Source organism: Corvus cornix, chromosome 7 (genome assembly GCF_000738735.6).
Source record: "Corvus cornix cornix isolate S_Up_H32 chromosome 7, ASM73873v5, whole genome shotgun sequence".
Lineage (NCBI taxonomy): Eukaryota > Metazoa > Chordata > Aves > Passeriformes > Corvidae > Corvus > Corvus cornix.
In genome coordinates, this window is record NC_046337.1 from 19274767 (window position 1) to 19298615 (window position 23849).

At 39.7% G+C, this 23849-nt stretch overlaps 1 protein-coding gene across 4 annotated transcripts in view; it reads right to left on the bottom strand.

The window, feature by feature from the left end:
• Positions 1-22785, bottom strand: part of STK39 (serine/threonine kinase 39) — an 88645-nt gene extending 65860 nt beyond the window's left edge. The window contains exons 1-2 of one of the 4 annotated variants that reach the window (XM_039555057.1): positions 22428-22785; positions 2794-2906 (exon numbers count right to left, since the gene is read on the bottom strand). In XM_039555057.1, coding sequence (XP_039410991.1) covers positions 2794-2906; positions 22428-22458 — 144 coding nt within the window. In that variant the 5' untranslated portion in view covers positions 22459-22785. Of the gene's footprint in view, positions 1-1620; positions 1790-1859; positions 1981-2793; positions 2907-21907; positions 22162-22427 lie in introns of those variants that run through there. The other 3 variants (XM_039555056.1, XM_010406833.3, XM_039555058.1) reach the window with 3 other exon arrangements.
• Positions 22786-23849: the final 1064 nt, after the last annotated feature.

A 23849-nucleotide genomic window follows, 5' to 3' on the forward strand; every position in this document is an offset into this window, starting at 1 on the left:
GCACAGGCGTCTGTGTGCTGCACCAGGAAAAATGCTCAGGTTAAAAGCTAACCTCTTTCAGCCAGGTTATTCCTGATCCAGTTTCACTGAGCAGCTGCATAAAAATGTCTTTCAGCCTAAGGGCAGGTGGGTGACACAGTTAATAAGCAACTGCGAGACAGCTCCTTCCCATGCTCAGCCGCAGCACCCAGGCCGGGCCCAGCTCCCGGTGACCAGGCAGGTGCCACCGCCCTGCGGGTGCCTCCCCAAGGCCTCCTCCACCTGGGTACGGCCCCTCACGGGCCAAGGGCTCCTCCAGAGATCCTGCCGCCAAGGGCAACCCAGAGCAGAAACGCAAACAGCCCAGAAAATCTGTTCAATCAAACAGCCATTCTACAGAGCATTCTTCAGATTGTAGTCTTGAGCTTTTGATTGTTTTAGAACACTGGAGGTAAAGGAATGGGGAAGATACCCAGTCAGGACAGTACTAAGGACTGGACTTCTTCCTTGGCTCAAGGGGTTAAGTTACACTTAGGTTACAATAGTGAGAACACAGGACATTGCAGGAAACAGAGTATCGAATTTCAGGAGTTTGGCAGTTTGTGTAACCTCAGTAATATTTAAACTCCCTCCCACACTGCCTTTCTATTTTAATTGACACTGGCCCAAATCCTAGGTCTGCTTACATGGGCACCAGGCTTGATGCATTTCCACTTCTCTGAAGGCCACACAGCTGAGAATTTAAGAAGGGCGCCTGTGCACAGTATTCATAAGCACTCAGCACCAGCCTTTTAAAAACCAACATGTTCAGAGAGTTTTAGAACATCCCTGTGCCAATAAAAACTGTTTCATCAGAAAAATAAGTGATTAAAAACTGATTAGACTCAAAATTTTTAGACTCAAATTCTGCCAAAAATGCAAGAACATTCTAAGTACTATCAACTGAAATGAAAATGTTAGTACAGTTGTAACAAGAGTTTTGAAGGTTAATTACGCCTTTTTCCAGAAAAAGTCTCTATTTTTCAAGCAAAATTTTAAAGTTTCTCTAATAGAACTGAGTCATAAGTATACTGAGCCTCACAGAAAAAAGTTAATTACGTATGTATAATGCATGCACATATGTGTACGCGCTTCTTTAGGTCTCCTAATCAGGAACCAGGAAAACCAGATTTCATGTTCAGATCAAAACAGGTCAACAAAAGAAACAAAAAATCTGAGCACAGAAAAGCAGAAATTGACTTATGCTAAAAAATAAAAAAGATGATATGGACAGTTGTCTTTGTACCAAAAGAAAGCAATATAGGACCAAAAATTCAAGACCTACTGCCTCGTTTGACAGACAGTGGAGACATGTCAACAGTAAAGACACTCAAGCACTTGGGAAGGTAACTTTTTACAAGCTGGTAATTAACTGCAATCATTTCTCCAGACCGCATGAATTTCTCTTGCAGATTTTTGGCAGTTTTGTCTGGCTTTGCTTGTTCGCTTGTAACATTTTAATTCTTAATTCCCAGTATAAGATCAAATTCTAACCAAAAAGATCCAATTTTGACCATTTTATGTTACAATTATTAGTATTTATCTTTTTATAGAAATGTTCTTTGGGGACTGTAGCTGTTAATACATCATGCACCATCTCACCTTGGGCTGTTCTCTTTTAAAGACAGTTCAGAATTTATCTTTTGAGTTTTCAGTTGACAGAATCCTCACTACCTCAGAAGTAACTTCCACTACCACAGTCCTCGTAAAAAGCACAACAATGTCACATACAAGCTGTCACATAAACTGAAGGCGAATGCCATCAATCACCAGGGGAAGAGCATTTTGGGTCCTCCACTGTAAAAAAGCCATTTTATCTGAAGAAACTGGACGGACCATACCCTCTGTATCAAATTCAAGATAGCTTTTGCACTGGCAATTCCCTGCTGAGGAGATCATTTCCTTCAGAGGCAGGAATTTCTGCATTAGAAAAAGCCCACAGTCTCTAGGCAGTAGTATAACCTGTGGAACAGAAGAAAGTGTTCTCACTTTTAGAATGGTTTTGTGTCCTTCAAATCTTGTTATGCTGCCTATATATAAACACACGTTAGTCTCATAAGCACCTAACTAGGAGCATTAGAAAGCAATAGGTTTTGGGGTTTAACAGTTCTTTGTGACTTTGTCTGGATTGCCATAACCAGTGCAGAGGAAAAACTCCTGTGGTTCCTTTACAAATGGCCTCTTACAGGTCCCTTTCTTCTCTGATCAGTGGCCCAAACAAGTAACATTCTTCAAACATTCTTGTTATGGCCTATCGGATGAATGTGTGTTATTAGCTTTAACAAAAGTTTCCTTGTGTAGATGGCAGTGTAGCCATTCCTCCTTTTCTCCTTAAAAGTTATCATTACAAAATGATCCAACATGTTTTGGTGCTTTAGATATTTTAAGGAGACCTACTAAATTTTACCTTCATATTTTTAATCAGTGTTTAACCAAAGGAAAATGTATCTTTCCTCAGTATTAAAAAAAGACAGACAACCAGACAGTAATTTCTTATAAATTGAGCTTCCAGAAAACAAGAGTTTAGGATCTTCCCACAGTTATCCCAAGTTGATTATCCCAAGATTCAAGTTTGCACATCTCATTTTTTTGACCTTAGAAAATATACATTAGAAAATTGTATCTTTAGGGAACGGTGTAAGTCTTTCAGATCATTTCCAAATCCTTCTGTCACATCCTACATAAAATTCTAACCTCACTCTTGGACCAAGCAAAAAACAAAGTCAAAGCAGAAGGTAAGTTTCCATGTAACATACTGCCCCCTGATTTACTTACAAGTAATTCATCCATACTGGTTTGGCATTTTTCTAAGTTGATCCTCTTTATTGCTACACGTTCTTGCCTGGGTTTGCACAGCGCTGCCTGGACAACTGCTGTAGCACCGCTACCTGAAAAAGGGCAGAAAAGGAACAGTCTTAATGTAATAGGAGCTAAACCAGCGACCAGCGTAAGAAGCCCATACTGACAAAGAACTTCAAATCTGCTGCTTATCCTTTTTCAGTGCTTTCCCCACATGCATATCTTTCCACTAGCAAGACACCTTCCACACTAGTCAGATGGAAAAGAAAAACCTGAAAGTTTCTTTTCCATCCTCCATAAAAAATTCCAAAGTCAACAACTTACTTATCAAGACATAACCACCACCTCAACGCATTTCATAGTTTGGGAACCATTACACTTCTGTCTTTGGATACACCTGTTTTAATCAAGAACATGACCTGCATGATTGATACAATTTAAAGTGTTACACGGAGAGGTGGGTACTGTGCTTCATCCAATATTATTTCTTTCTGTTCTTTCAGGTCAGTCCCTGTTTAACCAGGCTTTTTGTTCCCCTATCCAATGAACAGAAAAAAATCAGTAAACTGTATGTGCCAAATCTTCTACAGTTCCACCAGTGTTCCTGCTCATTCATCATGGCTAGAGTAACACCCTACAAAGAGCATGCTGATTCTTGTGAAGAGCACAAGTATCACACCACCAGTGAGAAGATGCAGGTTAGTGAATGGCCCAGCAGAGGAAGTCGCTCATGCTTACTTGGCATGCAAATCACATATGGTCACACAAATACACTGATAACAAAGCCCATGGGAACTGAACAAATTTGTGGTAAAGGAATAGAATAATTTTCTCTAGTACGCTTTATTTGTGAGCCACAGGAGTAAAAGGTATTGTTGCTTCTTTTATCAAGCACCCACTGGCATTGCCCCAGTCAGTATTGCCTCACTAAATTAATGAAATGATTGCAAGTAATATCCAGAAGAAGTTTAGCTCAAGTTGCACATCTTGCTGCCATGTCAAATACAGCAATGTGTGCTTCCTCAAATAATTGCATTGTGCTCATGCATGCAGAACTCTAAAAGCTCCCAACAGGCTTCTACCTGTAATTCTAAATATTTCAATATAAATTATGGACTTCTAGTAAGTCATTTGAGCAACATGTTATATTGGCCTGCTTATAACCTATGTTCTATTTATTTGGCACATCTTAGATGAATACAAATTGTGAACAAAAAGCCTTTTATTGTCAAGCTCTACAAACGTGGATTCAGTTACCAGCTGACTTAAGAACAATTGAGAGCTTTCCCCTCAGCACATCTGAAAACAGCACCAACAATACCTCATGACTGAAAGTTATTGCACATGTTTTAATTGCTATTTGCTTAGCTATTTTCATGTATTGTTGGTTCACATGATGTTTTCACTCAAATCACAAAGCTTTTTAACTGTGCATGAATTTCACGTCTAAATTCTGAGCTCATCTTTAAAAAAAAAAGTCTCCCAAAAAAAAAAAATCTCAACAGGACTAACTAGTCATGTTTCTGCAGGATGTGGTCACAGACAAATATTGACATGTCCTGTTCTGTCTGCTTACAGAACAAAGCCTTTAAAAATTCCAATAATGTAGGTAATAAAAGACTTAAGAGATTTTAAAAATTAAATTAGACATCCCAAGGAAGAAACCACTGAGTCAGCACAATTCAGCTAAGGTAAGACTCATCTACATCACTTTAATGAATTCATCATTCAGTAGACATCGAGACACAAATCCTCTCATTACTTTTGACTACACAGATGTACATTGAAACAAGAGAAATAATATTTTTAGCTATTAAGTCTACAGGAAAAAAAACCAAGATCTTTCTTATGTATCTTTTTCATCTATGCCAGTAGTTTTATCTACTTGTAGAAAACAACCAAGATCCTTGCTTTTAAAATAGATTTGTATACAAAGGTCACAAAAAAGACAAACAGAACAAGCACACAGAGAAATTATTCACCCAATGCCAGGATAAAATCTTGACTGCTTCCTCAAGTTATATGACAGCAAGTAACACTTCAAAACATTTTGGAAAAATTAAATTACAAAAAAAAAAGTACATTTTTCTGTGTTTTCTTCTCAGACAGAGATGATTTACAATGGCATGTTCTTCATCACATTACTAAGATGCGCTGACAATAAAGAAAGCTTTCTAGGTTTAGACTAACACCAACATACCTCGTTTCTTCTTTCTCCTGCTTATTTAATACTCTAATACACAATACACTCTAGTTTGAGAGTAAAGTGAACTTGTGCAGTCTTCATTCTTGGTTGGACCTACATACATATAAAACCTGTGTGGAAAAGCAGTCTCATGTACTGAAGGAGGAGACAGACACTAAGTAGCTGTATGCCTCCTTCCTCTTAAAGATGTTCTCTGGCTCACAAGGTGAACCACCAAGGATAAAGGTAAGGAAAACCTGAAGCTTTCACATCTGGTCAGATGACTCCTTTTGTCTCATCAACTAAACAAGTAGAAGCATGAAGTGATCCAGAGGAGCAGCTATTAGAAACCAGACTACCCAGATAAGCATTTCAGTCAAGAGCTAACAGACTACAGAAGTAATGCACTATCATACAGTGAAACTAAATTGTCACAGACAACCACTTAGCAAAACAAATTAGGATCACAGAAAATGATTGCATAGAATAGATTACAGTCAACCATTCCTTGTCAGAAGGTAGGGCTTCTTCAGATACATTGTACCTTATGAGTCTTCCAAAACCCTCAAAGCAGAGAATACTAACTACACCATAACCAAAGCACAGTTTGACACCCAGTCTCTGTTTGGGAAATTGATACACTATAATGAAAGCTCAGGCTGGATAAACCATGAAGCCTTTACATCCAGTTGTGTCCTGCAGAAGAACTAAACAAAAGGATTACCCATGGTCAGACTCAAAAAAACCCCAGCTTTGTAAGAATGATGGGGTTTCCCCACTACTGGAAAAGTCATTCTGTTACAGACAAGTTCTCTTTACCAATATCAAAAGTTAGCAGTGAAATAATGCAATTTCAGACCACATCAAGATGCCTACTACTCCCATTTCACAACTGATAACAGGTGAGAGTTTCGTCTTGTCCTGGTGTTTTTGCTGCCATCCTCTCTAGTGTAAGAATGCCCTGACAGCCAACCTGTCCCTTCATGCTACAGACCATGCACTCCCTACTATCCCATCATCAGTGCAATACAGCCATTAGAATTGCTTTTAACTATCTGAGTTCACACAATAGAAACCTACTCATGAGCTATTACATATGGCCACACTTCACCTCTTCTGAAAGAATGTAACCTAAAAGCAGGTTTTTTTCTGCATTCCACTTTGCACATACTTCACAGAGAGCATATAAAAACTCCACAAATACTCATCTGGGATTTAAGCTTATCTGAACAAGTTCCTTCAACTTGTTCTAAACTTGACATAAAGGCATTTTTATCTCTCTCCTTTATTTTTAATGTGAATTTGACCCTTGCAGAACCTGACTTGGTGAAGAGAATAAGGATATTTGAAAAACTGTGATCAACAAGTGATATAAACATTCTAGTTTTAACTACTCTCCACTAGTCAAGTCTCAAAAAGACAGATGGTGAGGTGAGATGGTTGGACTATACCACTTGCACATGCCCACATCCTTCATACAAGGATGTGACACTTCATTTATCCCATTACTTATAAAGGTCTGACACTTTCCACTTACCACGGCACAGTAACTGTATTTTAAATAAATCACAAACATTTCTTTTCAATTTTTTTCTTCTCCTTAAAAACAAAAGTCGGTAACCTCAATAGACCATAATGATTTACCAAGTCTTGTCTTTAGTTGCTCAGCGTTAGTCTCTACAGTATTTCAGCACAAACCTCTTTTAAAGATTTCTGCAGTTTAGGTCACTCTAACAAAAGAGACCTTCCCCAATACCACAGTGGTTCTAACTTCTGAAGAGGAGGATGAAACTTGTTGATAATGGTAGGTTTTCTTGTCAACTAGGTATATGAAGGGTTAGACAGCAGGGGCAATTGGAGAAGACTAAATATCTTATCTCAGAATCTATAAAGTTTTACATACCAACCTATACCACCTGCATTTTTATATATTTCTTCTGTTACCCCAACATACAGAAACGTCCTATTAAATGTAGCTGATTAGTGGACACAAATTTAAAACCAGTCTCCAATTCAAGACTAAATTGTAGCTATCTGTAAAAAGCCAGTAGTGAACATAAAAAAAAATCTATGAAAATGGATGAAGCAGCAATGGAAGTATTTCTATTTAATCTCCCGCAACATCCTATTTCTGAATAAGAGTCTCCTAGATAATTCTTAAATGTAACTCCTATACCGTGTAACTGCAGGATTCCTTTTACATGGAGCACAATGCATTTGTGCACAAATCTAGATTAGGCTTCTACTCATGAATACATGTGGAGTGTTTTTATGTAACATAAAAAGCACCTGTGCTTATACACAAGCTTGGAAAGCTGTGCTGTATGCGCTGTACATTGCATGCCATATTGTGTCGCGTATTTCCAGATCACTAAATCAGCCCTTCAGAATACTCCATAGCAGCACTGGGCCAAACTAGAGTCTTCAGTTTCGAAAGAATGAATTCTGTTGGTGAAAAAGCAATACTTTTGGTTAACAAAGAGAGAACAAATAATATTTAATTCCTTTCAGTTTCTAGCTTTTACCCCCCAATACTCTAGACAACTTTCAGTATTACTCACTTTCTTTCATATTACTTCCACTGATGAAAAATAAGTTAAAAATCAGCTGAGTAAAGCTCATTTACACCTCCATACTGACCTCTAAATCTTTCTGAAACTTAGCTTCCTCACAGAAAATGAGTCATTATTTCCCTTTACATCTTCACATGACAAATACTTGAGTTCTTAAGAACCTCACGATAATCATATAAATACAATTTACTAACAATTCCTGTGTTCTTAATTCATGCTGGGTTCAAATCTCTCTCCTTATAGCTCACTTGGATACTACTTTGCTTATCCTAGCAATTATGACATAATTCACTTAAAATACACTAAGTGCTACATGAAATCTATGCCCACAAGTAGAAGTGCTACTTCTGCATTTTCAACATTCAACAATTAATCTCTTTAATTCCTCATTGAATTTGTTTTGCAGTTGGACATTTAAAAACATCACTATTACAGCCACAGAACCAGTGGGTTACTCAACTGCTGTATTCACCTTTTTGTGGGAAATTACCTTTCACAAAGTCTGAGATCCAGCTTATCCCATACTACTTTTTAAAAGCCCATTGCATAAACAATCCAGAAAAACCTCTCCAAATACACTATACAGATATTTCTGTGATTGCAGTGAAGTCATAAATAGCCTAAACGTCGATGTCAAAATGATTATACACTATAGAAAAATTCTATGCAAGCATTAAGACAATCTGTGCTAAGACACAGCAAGCTTCAGCATTAACCAGGTATCACATTCTCCATACAGAAGGAAAAAGGCAGGGGGATTCACAATCAGCAATAAACCCCCACATGCAGGAAAAACAGCCACAGCAGGGAATGACCTAGCTTTTTGAGCTATTCTCTTTATTTCCTCACTAAAATAGTAAAAGAACTGGTTATAACAGATGTTTTGCCTAGGTAAATTATAGAAAGTATTTTGAGGTTTGCTATGTTATAGCTCCCTGTCAAATCTGCTAAACAGAATAAAATTTTCTGCCAAAAGAACATGGGAATAGAACTACTTTCCTGAACACAGAGGGTTCTAGCATCAGAGTACAGCAAATAAGTGTCAGTCACAAACTAATTATTCAGGAAATAAGACAAATTGAAACTGTACAAGAACGTAGAGAAGCTCTATCATTGATCTGGAAAATAAAAGTCTTACTTCCCTCCATCAGAGAGCCCAGACACACCATATTGCAGGATCTCTTCTGAAACATCTCTCTTATCTGAAGAATAATCAGCTATCACCACCAGCCATGGTTAAAAGAATTTTAAGAGTTCTACTCTCACTGACAAAGGTATTTAAGAAATGTGGCTAGAAAGTGAAACCAGATATATTTAGATCTGATATACGTTTATTTAATAGTGACTGTGTTCAGCTTCAAAATGAAATATCAGACTAAGCGATGGCTTTTTGCTTTGAGACACTTTCTTGTTAAGGAGACTTCTGCCTAGAGCCATACAGAGCTCAGCACTTGTCAGCTTGATACAATGCCATCAACACACTAAGATCAGACTGAAAAGTCCAAGGATAACCATTAACTGTGTTTGGGGCATTCAAGTAAACCTGTCAATAAGCACACAGTTAGAAAGTGAGGATAAAAAAAATGGAGACTGTGCCCACTACGCCCTTCCACCTCACAACTGCCCTCCCTCTGCTCCCTCACCAGCTCTCCTAACAGAGACTGGCAAGTGCTGATGTTAAACCCCAGTCTGAGATATTTTTTTGTCACAGAGGCTTTATTTAGTACAACTCTATTAATAAAGTAAAATAAATGAACCACCAAAAATAAAGCTGCTGCATTTGTTAAGAATATGGGAGAAACAATAAATTAGTGCTGGCTCGAGGCAACACTTTCTGTTGAAGTTCAGTAGAAGTAACACCATGCCTCACTACAAGAGAAACACATCCTGCTACCCTATACAGTCATGTCACATACTGCACTGTCTTGCCTTTGAAGCTATAGTAGTAAGACATTTAGTATCCCAGCTCCTTTACCAGTTCTCCTATCCACTATTCTGTATTTAGTGAAGAGCATTTCAACACTGGAAAAATTTTATCCCTATCAATCATAAAAATAATAAAACACCTAATAAAAACACATTCCTTCTCTTTTTTTAAGAAGATACCAACAAAGGAATTCACATCTTTTGGGTATAATAGTGTGCCAATAAAGTTGAGTGTCGACTTTTAGAAGTGCATCCACAATGCCTCTCCTTTTGCCTGTCTCTGAATACAAAGCTGCCTATACTCCAGTCATACATCCATTCTTTACACTGAAAGATGTAGACTTGTTGCAAGGAAAAGCAGAGTGACACCAAAAATCCAGGCAGCTTAATGCTCATCTGTGTATGTCATCACAAAAATTAACTTTTAACTAAGTACTTTATGGGCTTGAGTGTTCTTACATCCTAGTCATAGAGCTCCCAGGGAGCCTGGATGTTTCCAGATCTGGTATGAGAGCATCTTCCCATTCATAAGCAACCCACACCATGGAAATGTCAGCATCACAGCTGGTAAGGGAAACCTAAACAAAAGCAGTCCATTTTCAATAGGTGTTATTTTCTCCCTGAGTTGTTCTTTAAAATAGATGAGTCATCTAAATAAAGTTGAAAGGGAACTGTCTAGGGAAACCCCCTACTATAAACATCACTCAAGATTAAATAGCTTTTGCTCTGCTCCACATCTCAATTATCTTCATAAGAAGTGTTATTTATAGGTGAAAAATGTCTATATAAAAAACATCCACAATCACCACTATTTCAGACTTTGGAGTTATCAGAACTGGAATTTGCCTTGTGGAAATGTCAGGATAAGACTGCTGTGACCACAGGCCCTGCTCCTGAGCCCTTGTAATGTGCTTAGCATAACTAACGCCACTTTATAAGGCAAGCAGGAATTCTCTGTGACTGAACGGGTCACATATTCATTCCTTTCCCCCTTATTCTCAGGCCCTGAAGGTTCTGTGAACCAAGTAGACAAACCAAACAGATTTCTTCTTCTTCTCCCTACCAGCTTCAAGATTTCTGGGCATGACGGCAATTACTCCCTTCCTTACTGGCACTGAATATCCCAGGTCCCAGTGCTGGTGACAAACCCGTCACTGGGAAGCACAACAGCATATGGAGTACCAGAACTGCCCATAACATCAAGCACTTACAAGTCCTGAGTAGGGAACTTGGACTCAAGCTGCAGGTGGACAGTGAGACCCATGACCCTTGTGGCCAGAGATGCTTCCATCATCATCTGCTACCTCTGAGGACTGACTCATATCTTTCATATAATCTTCCAGTCCAGATTATGATTGTTATACTGATACAGCAAACAGTGTATTGGGTTTCGACCCAATCTGCAGACGGTCCAGGTGAATAGAAATAATAAGTTAAGTTGTATTATAAATTCCATATTATTCAATTGATAAGAAACTGTAAGTTAGGATCAAGGCAATTAGAAATCTTAAGTTGTCATACTATAAATTCTGTATTATGCTACTTATAAATTGTTTTAAACTCATTCTGTTTGTAGAAATCCTGTGCCATTCTGATCATAACTTCTGTGTTATAGTAAACATAATATCTTGTTAAGAAAATAAAGCTTAAATTGTAATTACATTTTAGTGCCATCATCATTCGGCTAAGGATCCCTGAAAGAGCCTCTCTGTTGCTTGATTATCAGACTCTCTGGAGAAAATAGATCTTATTCTCTGGTGCAGAGTTTGCGTCTCTTACACCGCAAAATTATTCTGCTTACATATGCTAAAAAAGAAGGGTATGGGGGGGAACAACCAACACACAGAGACAACTTAATAAATTCAGCTGAACCTAAACCAAACAAGTAAATTAGCTAAAAACATTTAGTTCTGATCCCAAAAAATGTTGAATCTTTCATAAAATATGCTACTTAAAACATACAATATATTAATGGGCATCAAATAAAGTATCTCTGCTCTAGTTTGCAGAACTTACGCTTTCCTCACAACTTCCACGGCTTTCAGATCTGCTTAAGTTATCTTACAGCCACTTTATACACCTAGTCTGCTCACAGTCCTTTCACTATCACGTTTCCAAAGTTGGGATTATGAAGTAACATAAAGGATAGCATTTTAAGAGCTTGAAGAACGAAAGGGTATGAAACTGAACTGAGCAGTGAAAAGTTAAGTTCTATACCTGGAATGATCTCTCCTTTCAATCACATTATCTTCCATATGAGCTGCTATATTAAGAAGCAAAAAAAGAGAAATGTGTTATGTATAAGGGCAAAATAAACTCTTATATTCAGTATTGATTCAATATTAATTTTACTCTAATTTACAGAAGTTGCAGAGCAGGAATTGGGAATACAATACCACCAAGAAATAGCATGTATCACATCAGACAACAAAGAGGGTGTTTAGCGGTACTCACCTAATGAATACCCTAAAATGCCTTCACTTTCATATCAGCATTTAAAGGTAACTTGTGAATTCACCAGACTTAAGAACTAGAAGATACATGTGCCATTGAAAAATTAGTAACATGACATGTAACAGTTCATTATTTGAAGAGATTTGAAGGAATATTTTTCTTTGGGCATAATGAAAAAAATCTAGCTATCAAACTAGCTCAGAAGACAGAGGAGAGGAAGAAGAGCTCTGAGGCACACGAGGCCTTCTCCAGTTATGGAAAAACTGGAGAAATCTGGAGAAATTGTGGAATAACTTTTTTTTTTTTTTTTTTTTTAACAAAAAAGTTGGTTTGTAACCAGATCCACTCTGGCTTCCTTCAAAATGAAAAAGAATCCAACTTCACTCACACTTCAAATTTGTTAGGGAACAAGAAACAAAAAGTAGCATCCCAAGACCTTGCAGCAGGCTCTTTCCCCCACACTGCCACTGCTCCTGTGGCACAGCTGTGCTGCACGCCCACCTGCCCAGCACGCTGTGGGCAGGAGGCAGCTCCTGATGTACACACTGTGTTGGGGCTGCCATGTGATAAGGACATATGTGGATGTACAGTACTCCATATGAATGTATCCAACAAATCCATACTCATTCTGCATTTTCCCAAAAAAAGCACGAAAAAGAGTGAAGGATACAACTTGATTTAAGAATTTATGGATTTTATCTGCCATGTTATTATCCATTCATCGTCACATGAGAAGAAACATGGATTCTGATAATTTCATTCTCCCCATTGTTTCATCATCAATATAGAAAACATTATTCTTCGCATCTGGAAGGCAAAACCCACACTGCAAATGTCTCTGCAGAACATGGGAGAAGAACTTGGTATCTGGTATTCGCTGTGGAACCAAAAGTTACCCTACCAGGATACCATCAGAACTCCACAGAACTCCCTGACACAAACAGGGCAAATAGAAGATTTGCTATGCTAAGTTAGATCTCTCGCCTAGAAAAAAGCTGTTAAAAAAGAATTACTATTCACTTCTGAAGTAGCACTATAAACAAATTCTGGTGTTGATTTAGTCAGCATATTTTATTGTTTCTCATTTAGTTTGAAAGTAAACACTTGGAACAATCCTAATACCATGAACACAGTATTTTCCAAGTCTTCCGGATGTCACCACATAGTGCATCATTCTCTTCCAAGAATGAAGAACAGCAATCTACCAAAACAAAGGCATTATTGCTACTGTAGTATCATAAAGATCTCTAATTAATACAGCAGTGCTGAGCTACAAATCATCTTCAGCTAGTTAACCCCAACAAAACATGCCTCCCAGAATTTGAGTTACTGTGACCACACACTACAAGCAGAAAACTTACCTATTTCTCATATATTGCTCCTCATGAAACAATGGAAGAGTTGGAGCAATATAAATACTATCAAATCATTAAATATTCATTAGGTGATTCTAATCTAATTCTAATGAAGTTCCTATTATTAGTCTGAAGTGGCTTAGAGTCTGGAAGCACAAGACACTAAGAAGAATAAATTATAAGCTTAAATTCAGACCCTGTAATAAAATGTCTTCAGAGCAAAAAAGTGAGAAGGAAAAAGCAACTTTATAATTAAATGGCTGTGCTTCTGAATCCAAGTATGTTGCTTCTCAGAAGTCTAAAGCAATAGCTCAAGCTTATGATCTTGTTCATGTTACTCCTAAAAGACAGAAACCATGATTAACAAATACACAATATTTGTCTGGTCTGTTAAAGTAACTATTTTTGTACCATTACCCTGAAGCAGGTATACTTGGCAAACAGACATTCAACATGGATCTTGACTTTCAAGACCTTTAAGTACAGGATTCTTCCGAAAGCATGAAAATATTCAAATTTTCAGCCTGCTTCTAACTCTAATTTCTCTAAGTGCACAAGCATAGCTCAACTTAAACGCTATGTAGCATAATCATTACATCAGCCTTATAGGACATTCTCAAGTTTCATCTCTATTTAACTTACAATCAAAATACCTCAAAGGCATTTAGACGTCCACAGGAATAATGAGGCTAATAAAATTACTCAGAAATTGTTATTTGTAAAGACAAAGGATTAACAGAGACAGCTAGTTTATCACCCTGAAGTTTCACTGAACTATTGAGTAAAACCACATACTTAGTCAAATACCATGGGCAAAGGACTGAAAATATTAACTCCACTAATGCCACAAAATTATTACTTCAGCTAACAAATGGAGAATACTGTTCAAACTTTTCACTGAGCTTCCCTTGCAAGCAAGCCACAGGACTGTCACGAACAGCAATCCTGGCAAAATGTACCTGGGAATTGTTCAGAGGGACTCTTTAAATCCCACCATCTTCATCAGCATTCTCAGCATCTCACCACTGCCATAAAAATTTTCTATAGAAGAGTCACCTGTCAACTGAAGCCTACATAAATGCCAGGAAGCATGCACACTTCTCCATGAAGATTAAGCTGCTTCCTCTTTACTACCATTCCCCAAGTATCTATCTCCTGAAAGGTAACCAACTCTCAAAGTAACTCTGACTTGACATCAGTTTCAGGAAAAATTAGATTCCTCCAGCACTGTCAGGTACATGATTGATAGCTTGTTTGTCCCTGTATACTCCCCTTGTTTTTTATCATTAAAACATTTTCTGCCCCAGGGTAGGGTTGGGTTTTTTCCCCCATCTTTTCAGTCTAGCACTCTTAGTCTCCCAGGCACCCCTTCAATACCAAAGGACAGTCTCCAGCCAGAAGCACTGTGCAGGAGGAAGCTGCATCACCACCACAGAACCCTAAGGTCAGCAAGGGAGCACAGCAGACCAACCCCATCAAAGAAGGCAAGAGACAAGCATTCAACACTGCTTGTTTCATTTACAGAGTTGATCCCACAACTACACAGAACCTAGAACAGTGCATATAAAGACTGATAGATATGTATGTATAAATATATAGAGACTTTTTCCTTCTTATAAGGAAAAAGTAAAGTTTTAGAGAAAATTCTTTTCTCAAGAATTTTGTTCCACACCAGTGTCGCCTCATCCTGATACTGCTGGATAATAATGTTCTTACACCCACAAGCTTCAACCACACAACCCTTGTGCACATCCAAGACCTTCAAACTTAGCAAGAAATGGTGAAATCTAGTAGAGCTGTCAGGATTTCATCCTACTGGAAAGGTTGTGCTGTAAAAGGCAGAAATAAGGAAAAATCCACTCATTCAATGCAGCTCATTCTTTATTTACATACGGTAAGTAGCATCAACATATATTAAGTATGATTTTTTGGGGGGTGGGGACAAACTCACCTTTAATTTTGGGCACCAGAAAATGTCCTAGTGACATTTTCCTGCAAGCACACTGCTCCTCTGCAACCTCTGCTTAGCAGTAGCCCAGTGACTTCAGCAAGCCCAAGAAGCTAACAAGAGTAGCTAACTTAATTTGATTTTTAGAGCCCATTCTTTAAACATCAAGAGCTACTATTATTACTGGAAGAAAAAAAAGCTTCTATCAACTGCTGCCTTACAGTTCCAAATTATTTTGGAAGGTGAAATGACGGAAGAGAAAGAGAGAACCAAGGGAGGGCACACAAAAATGCAATATGACCTAGACAAGTAGCCACTATATGAGCCACCCGCATCTCCTTTGCATGGAGAGCTCACTGCTTTTCCCCCTCAAGCCAATCAGAACAGATGTGGTTTTGTTTCCAGTTAACAAAGAGAAGCTCCATTTGACAAACAGATTCTGGAAAAAAAAACAACTGGTCTCAGACCTAGTAGAAAGTGATTCTTCACTGAAAGAAAATAAAGTAAAACAGCTCTTAAGCTGTTTCAAAACAACATCTGACCCAATCTAAAATAGCTCTCCCACATCTGAATTTGGCCCCCACCATCAAAGCACAATGCTGGTTACAAGAATTGGTTCCACTCTAAAGACGCAAAGCCTTGCTGTTATAACACTTAGCAAGAGGCAAAATCATGCAATCCCTTCAAATTTCTACACACTCCCAGTAGAGCGGCTCCTCTTCCAGCACTCAAGCAACTCCTGTGGAGCCAGGACTTTCCAGGCATCAGAGGTATTGGGCCTTATCTGTAAGAAGAACTTGGATGGAAGGGAAAGAGGAAGTATAGGGAGAGGAGAGCCAACCAAAAGGGAAGTAGGAAGATTCAAAGAGCAAGAAAGCATATTTTCTGTAAATTATCATTACCTAGCACCAGCCAATTGCCTGACGTGTTGGTATATGTTCCTTTCATCTTCCAGTTAACAAGGTAACTTAAAAACAAGGTTTATATGCTGGTTACTTGCAATCAGGAGAAACTCAAAGGAAGCTTTTTTTTTTTTTTTTTTTTTTTTTTACAATTTACAATTAATCTTTTAATCTTTTTCCTGACAGGTCTGAATTCCAATTGCATTAGTTAACTTTTTCAAAAAATTCACTAGATTATATAACAAAGTTTGAACATTGAATCACTTCAATTCTAACCTCTTTGAACCAATGAAAACTACAGCCATGTACAGCTGTGGCTCAACTCTGGGTATTTCTAATGCAGAAATTTCATTTTCATTCAAAAAAAAAAAAAAAAAAGCCAAGACAAAGGTCCCTTCCCCAACACTACCATGTGGAGACAAAGCAAATAATTAACAGCTTCAAGCTCTGCACAGCCTCATTAGCAGCACAGCACTGTGAATGTTCTACAAGGTGTTTTTAAATTGCACCATGACCACCTTTACCCTGGCAACTGAATTAAAAGCCACTCCTTATTAAAATACTAAACGGGGATTTAATATTTCCCCAGTTTCTACAGATCGTTTTTAGCAGACAGAAAATCTCAACCAATTATTTCCCAAAACGTAAAATTTCATTTACAAAATTAAACTCTTCCTGTCGAGTTACAGTTGTATTAGGTTACAAATAATGTTACGAAGGCTGTATTTAGTTTGTGCATGTACAATATGCTTAGGCTGCTGTAGTAACTTTTAAGATTTATTGGTAAGGAATAGAATTTACTTTGGAGCAGAATTAAGGCAAACATACCATTCTTTTTTACAAATTTGGTACAAAGACCTTAGGTAGCATGAAGTATTACTTATCAAATTTTGCAGCTTCTCATGCAGGAATTTTGGAGGTTTTGCAAGAGCAAATATGAAATTTTACCATATCTTTAGTTGCTAGTGTGGTATTTCATTGAGCACAGTGTGATTTCTTTTACAGTACATACATAAAAACTACCGCAAAAGAAAGCCCTTCAAATATTTTAAAGCATCCTGATTAAGCACAGGGATAAGAAATTTTGGAAAGTGTGAATGAGACACAAGCATCTGATTAACAGAACAACACAGAACTGTAATTTTACCTCTAACTATAGAAAGGCTTTTCAAAACAGCATACAGCATTACCAACGTGAACATGGGTTCCTAAGGATCATAATCAGAGACCACTCTACACAAAGATCACTGATAACAACAAACATAGGAGAGTCTATTCTCTGTTAGACAAAGAGCCATTAGCAATACACGCAGCAGGGGAGGAAAAAAAAGTAAATAACATACCCCGGAAACACCACCAAAGACCCCAGAGCCATTATCCAAGCCATAACCTCATTCACAGGCTGCTTACAATAAGAACCATAAAATCAGCAGAATAGTCTCGAATGGTAACCTGTTCTACTCAAAATCCCAACACATTTGACTTAGAAACACTGCACCTTTTGAGGCAACAAACCACAAGATATTCTTGAGCTCTAAGTTAGAAAAAAAAAGGCTAGACAAACACACAAGTTCAACTAAGGTAACTCTTTAATGATTTGCAGCCAATATAGATAATCTGTCTCGTAAAAGTAACCCTTTATTTCAATCTAATTCTGGCTGTTTCCTAGCCAAATTAATTTTCCAAGTCAGTTGCAGCAGGAGAGAAAAACATAATTTTATAATGAAAATTAGCACCCAACCGAATCACAAAATAATCCACTGCTTCTGCATAACAGAATCCACCTTCCATCAGTGCAGGATGACAAAAAGTTACATCTGGCAGAGAAGCATCAATTCCAAAGTAGCTTTCCAAACTCAAGTCAAAGCCACTTGATCATATTAAAACCAAAACAAAAATATAAAAAAAAGAGACCACCACCCAAAATAAAACAAAAAAAATCAACCAAGATTTAATGCTGCTTTGTCTCATCCAGGTGATGTAGAGCTCATTACAACTTGAAAGGTAGAAAGATGATTTAAAAAAAATCAAAACTGAATAAAGTGTTAATGTTGATTACCATTTAAATGTTTGTTCTGTGAGATTTATATTGCTTCTGAGGAAAAAACTCATATATGTACATGATAAATTCAGAGAAATCAATTTCAGTTATTTTATTCTGAATACTTGGTTATAAACCCAAACTGTGTAAGAACACCTCTCACAAGTATTGTTTTTATAAGCTGCTTTTTTATAATCTAAGTCATATTAATCTTACCAAAAAAACCCAACAAAAAACAACAAAACCCCCTCCATACATATTAAAATCCACTGAGCATTTTAATGCATTAAAATCTCAGATCTCCCAGCTCTTCACTAAATTAAATCTGGCTCTGCCTTAACAGCAATTACAGTTCTTATCTATGTAACTACTGCCAGAAGGTTGGTTGGATCCTCCTGTCCTAACAATTAGGAATCCCCTTCTAAGTGCTTTTGTATATGGACAGCCTGTATTAATCTGAATTAATGTAAAAATTCCCTCTTTATATATTTATAGAGCACAATCAGAATGTTTTTTTCACACTCCAGAAAATATAAGCATCTAGGCATTAACTGGAAGAGCCTCTTCCTTGCATCAAACCTATCAATCACAAAGCCATGCAGCAAGTCAAAGAGGGAATCTGATCCAGCAGAAAACTGACCCAGCAGAAGAACTAGTTCGCTGTCAGATCAATGCGATCCTTTCAGCAGCTGCCTGTTAGAGCAGATTAAATGTATCATGAAACTGCAGACAAAGAGTTTACAGAGAAGTGGCCAGCCACCTAAAAAATAAAGCAGACTTGGAATAACATCTCATAAGAAGCACCCCTTAAAACTAGTATTTTCTCCTCAGCCAGCACTTGAATCTCCCAGCCATCATGGAGGATACAACAGACAGAAAAATTTTAAAAAGCTTTTTCATTGGAAATCTGTATCATGTGGCCTTGGTTTTCAACACAGCATGTGGCTAGATAGACACAAATGAGCAACAAGAAAACTTTGTGTTCTCACACAGAAGAAGAATAGAACTTCTCCAACTGCTAAATCCAAAGGATAGAGATGGCCCACAAGACTAACAATTACTTTCATTTTATAATCCCCACCAAAACTCTTAAACACCCCTAAAACAGCCATTCTGCATCTGTGCTTTAGTTACCAAAGAATCTAAAGTCTATTCTGTTGGGAAGCATTTTGATAAACCAGCATGGTGTATCTTTCCTCCTGCAAAGCCCACAACGGTGCTTCAATGTCTTTTTACTTTTCTCATTTAACTGGGAAAGGGCTGTTTGAACTGAACTGACGCTACCAAACTCCTCAGGGAGAAGTATGTAGTGCTTTCCAGAGGTGATCAGCTCTGTTTCAGCAAGTGGTAACTACTGTTCACAATGCAATTAACCCTGGCACAGCCCATGAAAAGGGTTGCTGCTGAACCAAGCTCAGACCGTGTCATTCTCTCCTCCCTCAGATATAAAAAAGATTCTTCAAGAGTCCCTTACCACATTCAATAAAACCAACATTCATCCTACAGCTCCAAAATTATGTCAGCATGTGGTCAAACACATAGAATTTACAGGAGCCTTGGTTGGGTAGGGTTTTTTTTTTTTTTTAGAAAGTGGGATGGGGTGTGTTTGGTTGGGTTTTTTTACTATTTTTAATAGTATCCAGACCAAATTTAATCTCGTGGTGAGTCTCCTGTAAATTAAGAAAACAAATACAAAGTGTAATGAAAAAAGACATATTTGACTAAGCACAAGATTTTTTAGTCAAGTGGTACAAAATACATCTCAGTGACTTTGAAAGAAAGTCATGGAAGAAACCTAAGTTTAGTGAAATTATGGCAGGCAAGTTCAGTGTGTCCAAGAATCTGACTCAATATACCCTGACCTCAATTTACTCCCTAGGCATTCAGTTAAATAATATTAATATTTAAGAGCACCCATAGGTAACTAGCAATAAAGTTTCTCTACAATGATTGGTATCTGCTAGTCCGATTTAGCATCCACTTGTTCAACGGATGTATGTAAATATATATTAGCAGTTAGGATTACAGTTTACATACCAAAAGATGCAAGCTTTTAAGCGGAAAGGATAAAGTAGAAAGGAGTTTCTAAAGGAAATTCTCACACAGGCATTCTACAGGTACTGTAACAGAAAACAACTATTATTTAAGTAACTCATATGACTCATATTACACCCTAGACAAAGATTAATCCAACACCTTTGAGGCCTTTTTCACCGTAGAAGAGGGATCTACTCCTCAGCAAAGATACACCTTTATGCTAGTAGAGTCACTTCCACTTGGCTAACTTTGATCCATTATCCAGACTGAGAAAGACAAAGTCCTCTGTCCAGTAAACCCATACTTTTGGGGGGCCTCCATAGGCAACACCTGCTCAATACTCATCCAAGTCAGCCACATCCAGGGACCTGAACACCTGAACCCTCATCCCTCCTTAGTCCCTATTCACAGCCTAGGAAGTACAAACAGAAACACAAAGGTACCACCTGGGTCAATAAAAAGCCATCCCATTTTAAGGAAGAAGTACTTTTCTCAACTGTTTTGTTTCTGCCTGTGGAAAATAAAAAGCTTAATGACAAAGCTGAGTACACACAACTTCCAGATCGATAACATGCAGTTCTCGTCAGCCTGACAACAATTAGCAATATACTGAAGATAATCAACAGCATCAGCAGGCAAATCACCTGGACTTTTCTCACTTAAGTGGCCTCATTTGTAAGAGACAGCAATCAGTCTTAGAGCTGGTCTTTGCCATCTGCAGTATTCGCTAGAAGTTTAAAATGTTACATACAAATAAAAGCAAATTTTCCCAAAGTAGATCATTAGCAACAAGCAGCATCTAGGCCAAGAGATGAAAAACTTTCCATCGCACATACTTTCAACAACAGTTAGCATTTCACAAGTAAAATTCAAAATAACCTAATCCAAATAAAGGGAATGGAGACTGAACACATCTGATCTGCATTAGTTGGACACGTGAACAAAGTGCTGAAGCACACAACCAAGAAAGTCCCCATCCTCCAGGGATATGGGAGGGGGCCAGCAGACGGGTTAAACTTCACATGGCAAACCGGGTCAAAAGCAGGTTGGCTGGGGTGAAAACGAAGCTGTAATCCCCCGCTGGCCTCACGTGCCACCAACGGGCATGGGGCCGAGGGGCACAAGCAGATGTGAACAAGATGAAACAGTGAGGGAGAAGAGGAAATAGTTTAAACATATATACGCATAGATGTATATATACTGATTAAGAGAGAGGCGTCACGTGAGCAGCAGATCTACGGGTGAGATTTACCTCCCCCATGAAAGCACCGGAAAAAATGCAGAGTAATCTAAGCGGATGCACGCACATGTGCGCATCCACGGACACACAGCGTAGACACATAAAGCACCCAGAGCGCATCTGCGGAGTTGCCGGGGTCCCAGTGCAAACCAGCAGGGCAAGGCTCGAGTGACGATGCAGGTCAGTGGCACCTCCACCGAGCCGCACCGGGCGGGGCGCGGCGGGTTCTAGAAGGAGCCGCCGCCCCCCGGGGCTGCCCGCTGCCGGGCGGATAAAGTTCGCAGCAGCCACCGCTGCAGTGCCGGGCGCGTCCGCCGCAGTGAGCGAGCCCTGCCTGCGGGAGAGCAAACGCCGGTAGGCCCGGAGCCGGCCGCGGCATCCCTGCCCTCCTTCCCCGCCTCCGCCCCGCCGCGCCCCCGCTCCACTGACCGATCACCTCCTGCAGCTCGTAGGCGTCCCTGCAGATGGGCCAGCCGGCGGCCGGGGTGGCGGGTGCGGGGGCCGGCTGGGGCTGCTGGACGTGGACCGGCGACTCGCCCTGCTCCGCCATGATGCTGCCGGAGCGCCCAGGCACCCGACGACCTTCTCCAAACTTCCCCTCTAGCAACACCTTTCAGCCGCGCTCTGCCTCCCACCCGCCCTACCCGCGCAGCCGGCCGCCCGCCCGGCGGAGGGAGGAGGCAGGGCGCCGAGGGGGAGGAGGCAGAGGCGGGCGTCGCCGCTGGCCCCGGCCGCTCGCCCCGCGCCGCTGCGGAGAGACGGAGCCCGAGCGCGGTGCCTGGGCCCGGCGGCCCCGGACGGTGTCGGTGCGGCGCCGGCAGAGCGAGGCGGTGCCCCCTGACGCGCCCCCGCCCGAGGGAGCAGCGCGGGCGCTCTGGCGGAGGCGCCCCGCGGGAGCGGCCCCGCGCACCCCGGTGGTCGCCGCCTTCCCCAGCACCTCGTAGCCTACCTGCCAGCCTGCTGGCGGCAGCTCTGCCCATCGTCCTTCCCCGCTCATCCCGCGGCTCGCTGGCATGCTCTGTGCTTCTGGAAGCGCTGCGAGGTCCTGCACGGGGTGGCGGGCCGAGTGTGTGCAGGCCACGGCCCTGCCCGCGGACTGCCGGACCCCGCCGGGGCCGAGCGCGGGGTCGGGGAGGACTGGAGGGAAGGCACGTCGCGTGGCGGATGCTAAAGCACCTGTTAAGCCGATAGCTTAAGCACACAGGCTGCTCTGCAGCACAGCTCACATACAAGTGTCACTGCCAAGAGCGCCGCTGCTGCGAGATGACATGTATTCGAATTTGAGGACGTGAAGAAAGCATTTGCTTTCATCGGTGGTGGTGCTGCACTCCTGCAAAATGGTTAAATCACCTTATGACGAGTGGCCCTCTCCAGGATGAGTAGGACAGCTGCACCATGTCACCTCAGTGCCAGCAAGAAGGACTGAGGAGAGTTGAAAATGCTCCCCTTGGCAAACCAGAACCAAATGATTTAAACAAATAAGAATAATAAATAAACTTCTCTAGTGCTTCCCATTTTACAGTTGAAAAAAAACCAACCTGGGGTTAAATGAAATTGCTGTTAATAGTATGGATTTTTTTTTTTCTACTCTCTTAGTAGTGTCAAGTGTTCAATGATATCATTAGGGTTTTACTTACTATGAAGTAATTTGGAAAATAGTTTTTTGTGTAGTCTACAGTCTCACTCCTACTTTGAATGCTTTGCATTTTAAGATTTACAGAGCTCTGAGAACAGTGGTAACACAAGATTTCCATATAGTTCAAAATCTTACTTCCTCCTACAGAATGAATTTAAGGTAATTAGAACGAATACAGTATGCAAGCAGGAGAGCCATAGCACTGTCTAGAAGAACTGAACCTCACAAATTGTTAGGAAGGATGATGCAGCGAGATTTAAAGTCAATAAAAGATACATGTAACAACACCTGCTAGCTACTTTATTCAGTTCTAGTTCAGTTTTGGATAATCCCCTTTTACTAACTAAATTTTTTTGTGTGGTTAATTCAGTGAGGACTCAGTTAATTGAAGGTTATTCCAAAGAGGAAAGCAAGTTACTTCTATTTTGTTGTGTTGCTGAGAAAGCTGAAGGAAGTCCTAACCACTGCTTAATGATTCATCAGAAGGTATATCAGCAACTTGCAAATATTTGTGCACTGCACTTCCATTTTCTCACAAGCAACAGTTCAGCTTAGTATAGAGACTTCTAGCAGTAGAATAAAAATAGTGCATTTTTGTGCTAAACTAATGATTCCTCTCAATCTCATTTTTAAAAGCTAGGTGATTGAAGTATTTTCCTATATACAAATTAGAAATTATTTGCCACAAAACTAAAGGTCAGTGAGACTTGGAAGAGGAAGTATTAAGTTGTCATT